We start from the raw sequence: 9,991 nt of genomic DNA on the forward strand, positions 1-9,991 counted from the left end.
CGACTTTTTTTTCATATTTTACAGCATTGGCGATCATTTGGTCAGAGCACCCCAACATCAACTTTATATCCTTATACGTTTTTCCTTCATTTCCCAACTTTTTTATGATTTCCCGTTTTTCGTCGGTGCAGTGCTTTCCTCGGCCCACTAAATAACCAAATTTGTTTAGATATTCGATATTCCAACTATTTAATATTCCTATTTTAATTTAGTTACTTACTGTTTATTTTTCTTAAGTTTCTGATTTTTTTTTACGTACAATATAACTCACACTCCTATTATTTTGAATAGCCTGATTGAGAGTAAAGATCATTTGATCTCTGGTTACAAATGTATACGGTTATGAATTGCAAACCAGTTCATTGTTTTATCATCTTTAATGTCTCGTAATACTTACCGGTAGATAAATGGGCTGATTAGCAGTTTACGCATGGTATAAAACACACTTGAGCAAATTTTGTAAAAGCACTCCTATTATTTTGAACACAGCTGTAAATAGGGTGATGGAGCCAGTAGTCGGCCATCTACCTTTTCCTCAAAATTCAGTTGTTGGAGTTTGGATACAAAACAGATTTTTTGAAATGTCTAAATTTTAGAACTAAATTATTTTAGTGAACTTACCATGATAAAGAAAATATTCGCAAAAAATTAAGTAAAACCATGAATCTTATGAACTCGGCCCCTTATACTCCAGAAGTCGGCCACCTACACACAGTCATAACAGTTAGTATACACCCTAACTAGTGGTATGTCAAACTCGCTAAGTGCGTGTTCTTGAATACACTTATGTTTAACTAAATAGTTAAGTGAAAAAAAATCTTAAGTTAAGTCCTTAAAATGAGAATTATCATCTCTATAAACTAGGAAGTTGCACAACGTGGGAAAGAACTCTCGATGGACTTGAAACACTTAATAATTAAGCAATCCACCTAAAGGATATCAATCCGTAAAGTAGCTACACTTACTAACAGAAGCCCTGCAACTGTTTAAAAAATATTGGAGAAGTATAAAAAATATGGCTCGCAGTGGCCGGCCACGAACTTCTACAAGCTCAGGTGGAGGAGCAGATAGGCCAGTCATGCAATCTATAAGAAAAAAAAAACTTTTATCAGCAAAGTCAATCGCAAAAAGCGGATAGATTTTCCTAAGTAAAATCCCTTTGTTCAATACTGTTATTATATTCTCGGATGAAAGTAAATTCAAGATTCATGGGTCAGACGGGCGCGGAAGTGTGGGAAAAACCAATACAGCGTTAGATCTATTGCACATGACTGCAACTGTAAAGCATGGTGGTGGATCGGTTATGGTTTGGGGATGCATGGCAGCTTCTGGAGTATACAATTTGGTATTTATCGAGAACACGGCGGATCGTTATGGTTACCTCGACATTTTAAAAAACTATCTCCACCAGGTAGCCCAGAACCTGGGCTGTGAGGGATCATTCATCTTTCAACAAGATAATGACCCAAAGCATACTTTACATATTGTCAGGGAATGGCTTCTCTATAATGTGCCCAAGCAACTCAAAATTCCACCGCAGTCGCTGGATTTGAATGTGATCGAGCATTTGTGGTATCACCTTGAGCGCCAAATTCGAAAACATGACATCAAAAACAAATCTGAGCTTAAAAAGGTCATTCAAGAAGAAAACTTGTTCCTTCCATGCCGTCCAGAATTAGAGCAGTGATTAGAGCTATCCAACAAGATACTAGTTTATTCCTTGATTTTTTGTTAATTTTAGGAAGTGTATACTAAGTTTTGTTATGGAATTTTAAGCAGGGTTTTAGTTGATAATGTAGATATATTTTTATCGTTTTAAGAAAATTAGTTCTAATTTTTGTTTTTTTTTTTTTGAATAGAAAATAAAATTCTCTATTTATGCCTTATTTTTTACTAAAATATCTCTAGTTTATTGGTCTTAAAAGTTTAATATTTTATTTCTTAGTGTATATTTACTTATGTGATAGTGTGTAAGTCTTGAGTAGTCGGCCCGAAATTTTATATTCTTTACTTTTTATTCTTTTAACAAGATAAAAATAATTTGTAGTACCCGTAGCGTGATGGTTTGTGCGTTGGACTGTCATGCAAAGGGTCTTGGGTTTAATCCCTGCATGTGCCACCTAACTTTTTCACGGGTACTGTCTCTTGCGAGGGGTTGACAAATTCTCCAAGAGTAACTCTTGTCATGAAAAAGTGCTTTCTCAAATTAGTAGGTCGCCTTCATCCCTGTAATTTTTCGCACACAGGAATGGTTGAGAGTTGTAAGTCACTAGGCCCTATTTCTCTACGGACTGTTGCGCCACGTATTTATTTTTTTTAGATGTTGACCTTTACTACATTAAGCTTGCCTATTGGAAGCCAACTTTATATCGTCTAATAGCTCGTCTGGATGAAGCCTCAAAAGACAATACACGGAGCAAGTCAAAAGTTAACTGCACCGCATGATTTACAGTAGACTACCACTACACTACGATCTCCCGGAAAGAAACTACCTCCACGACAAATATACCAACGAACAAATTTCGTGCCTGTTCCGGCTAAGAGGAGAACTCCTTAATTTGAACTACATTCCTCACCGCGAGGACTTACCGATTTTATGCAATAAGTGCAACTTGAAAGAGCGCAAGGATATTTTTCATTTTGTTGGGCGATGTGCGGTACTAAGAGAAATAAGAAGACTTTTCCTAGGAAGTGACTTTCTTTCAAATACTGAAATCATCAAACTTCTACAGGAAATGGATGTCACAAAGTTGTATGCATATTCCAAAACAGCAATAATGTAAATATAGACATCAAATTTTAAATGAAGCGTTTTAATCTTAAACTGCTATACTTATAGTTGTCAATCAGGCAAGTCCACGCATCATATTGATTGTATTAACCAAATTATTGTTAAAAATGTATGTTAAAATAAAATCATAATCTAAAATCTAAAAAAAATCAATTTGTCTTCTCAGCTCACAGCTGAATAAGAATTCATTTTCAATAATTGTTCTTAATTAAATGTATAGAGCAAAAGAAAATATTTATTTCTATTTATAAGAATTAAAATAAATGTATAATAATTATAAGAAAAACCAAAGTTATCTAAAAAAACAGTTTTTCTTTTTTTAGTATTATAAGCTCTATGCTTTGGGCCATTGTCCTGGTAAAATGTGAATTGGTTTTGTAGATCCAATTTGTGTGTACTTTCTCCCAAATTTAATTTAAAAATCTCAATGTAGTCCCTGTTTTCCATCCTTTCCTACCCCAGCTTAAAAAAAAACAAGCCCAAACCATCACCGATCTACCACCATGCTTCATTGTTGCGACTATATTTTTTGGAAGGTGCTCTGTATCTATTTTCTGCCATATCATTTGTCGTCCATCTAAACCAAGGATAATTAATTTTGATTTGTCGCAAAAATTGCATTTTTCCCGAAGTCAAAATCCTGGGAGTGATGCTCTTTTGCAAAGTTGGGCCGCTAAACTCTGCTAACAGCACTTTTGAAAGGTTTTTTTTTGCGGGCAACTTGACCGTTAAAACCATGGTCGCGAATGAAATTCCTCAGACCTTCTGCTGAAAATTCTGATAAAAATGTATTTGAAAATAAAAATTTACAGAGTTGAAACATTTTGGCAAAACTTGAGAGATACAAAAATGTTTCAGATAGAAAAATGTTAAGGATTCATTTAATTTTTCTCTAGTGTGTAAAGAACCACACAGGCTTATAGATCACAGCAAGAATTAATATGGAAGACAAATTTCTTGTATCAGAGGAAAGAGGAAAAAACGAATATTTTAAAAATGTGAGGTTTACACATAAGTAAAAGCTTATAAATATAAGAATCTACTTTTGATAATCAAGATTCACAGTCTTATGCAGCTTATGGTTGCATAATGTTTCCCTTAACTTTTGATTCCAATAGTCTTTCCAAATCCAATCACATATATCCTTCCCATTCAATGTATTACAGTATTTTTGTTAAGACTTTTTTTTTTTAAATATTTTATACGCTCTGTTCTAAGCATGGTTTAGGATATTTTAAGGATAAAGGTCCTAATGTTTGATTTCCAGTGTCCTAAAAATTTATTAATAAGTAAAAAGTCCAAAGCTAGCACTGGCTATGTCGGATGTGACTCCTGCTGAAACGTGCCATCTTCTAGTCCTTTTTATTGCAATTCAGGCAGGACTAGTCTAAGAGTCGGCAGCAAATTGTAAGTGGAGTAATAACCGAAATTCCTTTAAGTTGAAAAACTTCTAAGGGTGCGTGTCCATCTCAGAGTACTTCTGCTAGTTAACTCATGAGAGCAACTCTCGGGAGACTGTCCATTTGAGAGCCAAATTTTAGTAATTTTGCTATCGCGAGCTCTCTGCTAGAATATTAGGAGTTTTCTTGCTCAAAGTACTTTCATAATCATGTCTACTTGATAGCATATTATCAGTTGGCGATGTATTCTTACAAGCGTGGGGTTGCAGCTGCTTTAATTATCGGCACTGTTCTTAAAGAATACAAAAAAAAAATGTTGGGTCAAACCGTGGGTAGATTGTCGTAGCCAATTTGGTGCGGAGTCTGCTCTTTCAAGAGGGCTTCAAATTGAAGATCCTCAACAGTTTCGAAATTTTTGCCGTTTGCCAGTCAGTGAAATTGAATCTTTGATACAAAACGTTGGACATATAATTTAAAAAAAAACAGAAACCCAAGCGGAGCCATATCAGTACGCGAGCGTATACTAGTAACTTTTAGACTTTTAGCATCCGGTAAGCATGTATGATCTGTGCAGATGATAGCAGCCCTCAGTATCTTTTTCGGATTGCAGTATATACAATAGGAAGAATTGCAAGAGACGTCTGTCCAGCAATTTTCAACAGTTTAAAAGCCAATAAGTTGATTGGTTTCCTCCAATGTCCACTGCTTTGCCATGTTTATTCTCGACGGCTACTCGCAAAATACAAACTTTGTTGGTATTCCGCGAGTTTGTCTCGGATGGTGCTAATCACATATGTGTGAATAAAAGATTGAATGTCGAGAGTAATCATTCAAATCCGATTGCTACTCTCCAGACTATGTCCACTTGCGTGATCGCTCTCGAGAGCAGCTTGAGAGCTACTAGCAGCACGTTTACTCTCAAATGGACACCCACCTGATGCGTCTGCCAAGCAGAAGGCTGCAACCAAAACGTCTTGGACTCATATTTTTGTAATCAGGGGAAGTTTTGTGCTATTTAAGTGAACCATTCTTTTGGTTACATATTATAGAAAAAAAGTTATCATGGTTTCAAGTTAAAAATATGCATTTTTGTAATCAGAGATTTTTGACGAATCACTAATATGGTTACAATTTCAACCCCAACGTCGTAAAATAGACCACTTTCGAACGCTCACCCCTGACCACGGCAGACAAAAAACCTGCCAAACCATTGAATTTGATAGAATGGTGTAGAATATTTGTATAAACGAATTTTGGTTATCACTCTACTCTTAAAATTTGCTGTCGGCTCTAGGTCTAGATATGTAACGTAAGAAATCAAAGTAGCTTCGAGCTGTTCTCTTAGCTATAGAATATTCGCTGAGGACCGAATTTTATATAGGAATACACATTTAAATTGCTCTGTGGAATGACATAAACCCACATAAGAGCGGGCTTTAAGAGACTTAGGTTCAAATCCACACTTCTTCCATAGCTTACCCTGTTTACTAAAACTTCAATTTTCTTAACATTTTTTCCATATTCATCTAAGAGTTTTTAAGACCACGAACACACTCATTACGAATACTTACTGAGAACTTCGCGATGTAAACTTTCTAGTACGCTTTTTGCCAGAAAAAAAAAAAACAAAAACACATTTTTAACTTGCAAAACTTGTTTTTATTTATATTTTGAAATGTGTGTAAAATATGCTAACCCATTTATTTACTTAATATACAACAGTCTTGAACTGTTAACCAAATAAATATATCGGTATATATAATATAAATATGTACGTATGTATATAGTGAAGTCACCGAAAAATCTTATCAAAATTGTTTAAATATTAATTTTAAATCCTTCTCCACATATCGCATCAACTGAAGAGTCTCCATGTTCTCGCAGATCTTTATTATCTTTCAGAGATAATTCACTTAAATACTTAAGATTCGGAATGTTTTCAATTGCCGACAATTTATTACTTTCCATGGATATTTTCTAAGAAAAAAGAAAACTACAATCATCTCGAAGGAAAAAGAAACAAATCGTTCCTTACCTTTGCAAAGCGAAAAGAGCTCAGCTTTGGAATGGAGCGATTTGAAAGGCAGTTATCACTCAAATCGATGACATCCGCTATACTAAAATATTGATCATAATAGATTGATGTTAGATTAAGATTTTTTAAACTAATTTCGTTGGGAATTTTCTTTGAGGTTTGCCATTCTTCAAGGCACTTTTCGGTGTTCCATTTGGATGCTAGATCCTCGTAGTATCCCTTTCGCATCGAATCAATAGTTTGTAGCTTTGTTAAGTATTCTATTGATTTTTCATGGAGTTTGCTACGATCAATGGCTCTCATAAGCAAAGCTGTTGTTAAAAGGGTCCCTGAAATAAAGAATCTATGTAGACAAACAAAATATCTCCTATAAGTGATTTTCATAACAAACATTTGCTATCTGGTTCAAGTTCCAACAATTGTTCGCATGAATCAAGTTGATTTTTCAACTCATCAATAACTGCAGCACCAAATTCATACTCGAATCTGGGACATTTTATACCAAAGAATCCATCATGACAACGTTTTAAATCCAACGCACAATATTTTCCCTCCAAGGTACATAGAACAGGCTTACAAGTTTCTTTTTCACTGATTGTAAAGTCGCCTTCAATGAACCAAGTGCTATCAGCTGAGGAACCATTCGCTGGTTTCCACTCTGAGAACACTTGAAGCGGTGGAGTTATTTGAATTTTGAAATCACTGGAAGTGATGGGTTTGGTAAAAGCAATCACAGCTTGCTTTCTGTTTATGCGGAATGCAGCAATGTCCAATTCTGGACGTGAGTAACCTAAAGTGGATTACTTAAAAATGCAAAACACTACGAGAGTAGAAGTAATTCTCACTAACCTAGGAGCCAACGTTGATAGAACCACGCACTACTGTCATTCGGATCAGTGAATGCAGCCGTCAGTACCATTTCGAGTTCTTCTTTAAGTTTTTCCTCAGAAATAGGCCTCAGAGGGTCCGTCTCGTGAGGATGAATTATCGGTAGGAGATTGCTACGATAGTGCCACGATGAGTAGTTTGAGAAATTATTGCGAATCTTTTCAGTGCAAAAGTCCAGCTCTTTGGTAGGTTCAATTCCAGCTTTTCCAACTACAAAACGACGATAGTCCCAGGTGTGAACTATAAGGAAATAAATACGTAACGAATCTTTTTCTATGAATCAAATTATAGAAACTTACAATTCCTTTCATCTAACTTCAAGTATTTATTGCACAAGGCAACTTCCCGGTCCATATTTGGTTTAGGACAATTTTCCAATATCCAACATCTATGATGCCATGCGCCGTAGGACTTTGGATTGGCAAGAAGACATTGTTCGGCGAAACCAAGATCTTTATCGAATACAGCCTGCTTAGCCCTGGAAAAGTAAACAAACCTTTAAACCCTCCCCTCCTTCAAACAACATACTCTGAACTATGACTCACTCTTCATCTAGTTTTTCACTTAATTTGAGAATGCATTCTTTACGAATATTCCACAATGTATAGACATCAGGATTTCTAGCCAATATTTGACCCGAAATTGTTAGCATTTCTTCGTCTAGCTCGTTTTTGGATCTTTTTGATTGAATCTTTGCCATTCCAGCTCGATAAGCTTTGACTTTGAGTTCTTGTTCTTTTTTCTTTCGGGCAGCCTCTTCCGCCGATGTGCGTACTTTTAGTCTACCATGCTAGTTAATATAAAAATATAGGAGTTTTATAAAATAATATAAATAATTACTTATGTTTTATTTACCATTTTGTATAAGAAAATGTATTTGTTAAAGGAGAAGAACAATTTTTTTTGCAAGTCTTATCTTCTGATAAATTTTATGAAACGTCAAATATGTCATGTCAGAGAGAACAGCTGATTTTAAACAGTTTCCTTAACTTTGAGCTTAATGAAATAAAAGACAATTGTAGAAGAGGCAAATTTAAAGGGTGTGTCTTTAATTTTGCTTGAAACGAAAAACCTGGCAAACACACATTACTGTCTCATAATTGATGCCAATCAAATGGCAAACACACATTACTGTCTCATAATTGATGCCAATCAAAACACAAAAACGTGTAGGATATACCACATTCTGGTAAAGGTAGGTTTTACAAATCGGCTTTGTTGTTAATGAGGCCAAAACAAAATACAAGCTGAGCTCAAGAAAGAACCTTCAACTCCAACGTCAAACGTCATTATCGTGAGACGTACATAACTTTGTTATTAAGGACTTCATCAAAAGTCTAACGCCTGAGTTGGTTGGGTCACGTAGAGCGCAAGTTTGTTTGGTGAGTCCGTAGTGCACACACAATTGCAGCTCCATATTAATAGTTTTTTTCATGGTTAAATTCAGAGCCGTGTAAAAAATAGATTTTTTTTGTGGCACATAAAACACGATTTGAATTAATTGATTATTTTTGTCATAATATTTGTGTGGGTTAGGTTAGGTTAACATGGCTGCGCATTTAGAATCCACACACTTAGGCCAAAAGAAAAGGCCCATTGTGATACCACATGAATCTAGAGAATTACTTCTTACTAGTCAAACCATTTTGAGCTTTTTATAAAGCGAAGAAGATATTTGGTATCCTTTTTAGCTAGTTCACTGGGATTATCAAAAGAGTAGTCTCCCAGATGAAGTTTGCATCTTAGTAAAAGAGCAGGGCAAGTGCAGAGAAGGTGAGAGACAGCTCCTGCAGAAGTCATTTGAGGCTACACAAAGTCGTATTGCGTATCTGCCTATAAGACAGTATCCCGTAAGGACATCTATTAGGGAGCTAATATGAAGTCTGCTTTGAGATAACAAGTCTCTAGAGGGCTTTAGGTCCAGTGAAGGCCATATAAGTTTTGTGGCTGCGCATGTTGGTAAATTGTGCCACCTAGAATTTGCTATCCCAAAAGCTGTTTCTTTTAGCATAAGTTTACATGTGGCTATCGGTACACCTATCCCCTCCCTTTTAGGTGAAATAGGCTTGACGGTTCTATTTTAAGCGAGTTCATCGGCTCTACAATTTCCCGTGATGTCTCTGTGGCCTTTCACCCAACATATGTAGGTGAATGTTAAATTGCTGCGCCATCTCCGTAAGGGACGATCGACAATCGAGGGCCGTTTGAGATTTGGTTGAGACACCGTCTAGAGATTTAATAGCAGTCTGACTGTCAGAGAAGATGTGGATATCAGAAGTTGATATCACGTTTTCTCTTAGCCAGGAGATCACCTCTTTGATCGCTAAAATTTCCGCTTGGACACTACAATGATTAGGCAGGCGGAATGAGATGCTTAAATTAAGCTTTTCTGAGTACACACCACTACCAACTCCCTCATTTGTCTTGGAGCCATCTGTATAAAAATTAATACTTTTGTTATCCAGGAGTTTTTTGTCTTTCCATTCATCTCTGGATGGAATGGATACCTGGACATTTTTTCCAAATTGGGGTTTAGGAATAGTGTAGTCTATGTGCTTTGATATAGAACCAAAGAGTTTCAAAATGATGGAGTGACCCACATTGTTGTTGGTCCATTGAGATGAAGCGTCGAGTCTTATCGCTGTACTCGCTGCCACTTGTTTACTGACTATGTCGAGGGGTGTCAGATGGAGTAGAGTGTCTAACGCTGCTGAGGGTGTGGTTCTCAATACCCCGCTTATGCAGAGACATGCAGTGCGTTGGACTCTGCTGAGTTTGTCGTAGTATGTGACTTTCTCCATTGCAGTCCACCATACTTCAACCCCGTACATAAGTATTGGTCGAATGACCGATGTGTATAGCCAGTAGGTTATTCGA

General features: G+C 36.2%; 1 protein-coding gene across 1 annotated transcript; it reads right to left on the reverse strand.

The window, feature by feature from the left end:
* Nucleotides 1-5,827: 5,827 nt before the first annotated feature.
* LOC129949625 (geranylgeranyl transferase type-2 subunit alpha) lies at nucleotides 5,828-8,071 on the reverse strand. The gene is made up of 7 exons (XM_056061196.1): nucleotides 7,970-8,071; nucleotides 7,660-7,904; nucleotides 7,414-7,592; nucleotides 7,076-7,354; nucleotides 6,618-7,016; nucleotides 6,227-6,555; nucleotides 5,828-6,168 (listed from the first exon to the last, which is right to left on the reverse strand). Exons 1-7 carry the CDS (start codon nucleotides 7,970-7,972, stop codon nucleotides 6,010-6,012), a joined length of 1,593 nt encoding a protein of 530 aa, XP_055917171.1. The 5' UTR covers nucleotides 7,973-8,071; the 3' UTR covers nucleotides 5,828-6,009.
* Between the last annotated feature and the right edge of the window lie 1,920 nt (nucleotides 8,072-9,991).

Source organism: Eupeodes corollae, chromosome 3 (genome assembly GCF_945859685.1).
Source record: "Eupeodes corollae chromosome 3, idEupCoro1.1, whole genome shotgun sequence".
Taxonomy (NCBI): Eukaryota; Metazoa; Arthropoda; class Insecta; order Diptera; family Syrphidae; genus Eupeodes; species Eupeodes corollae.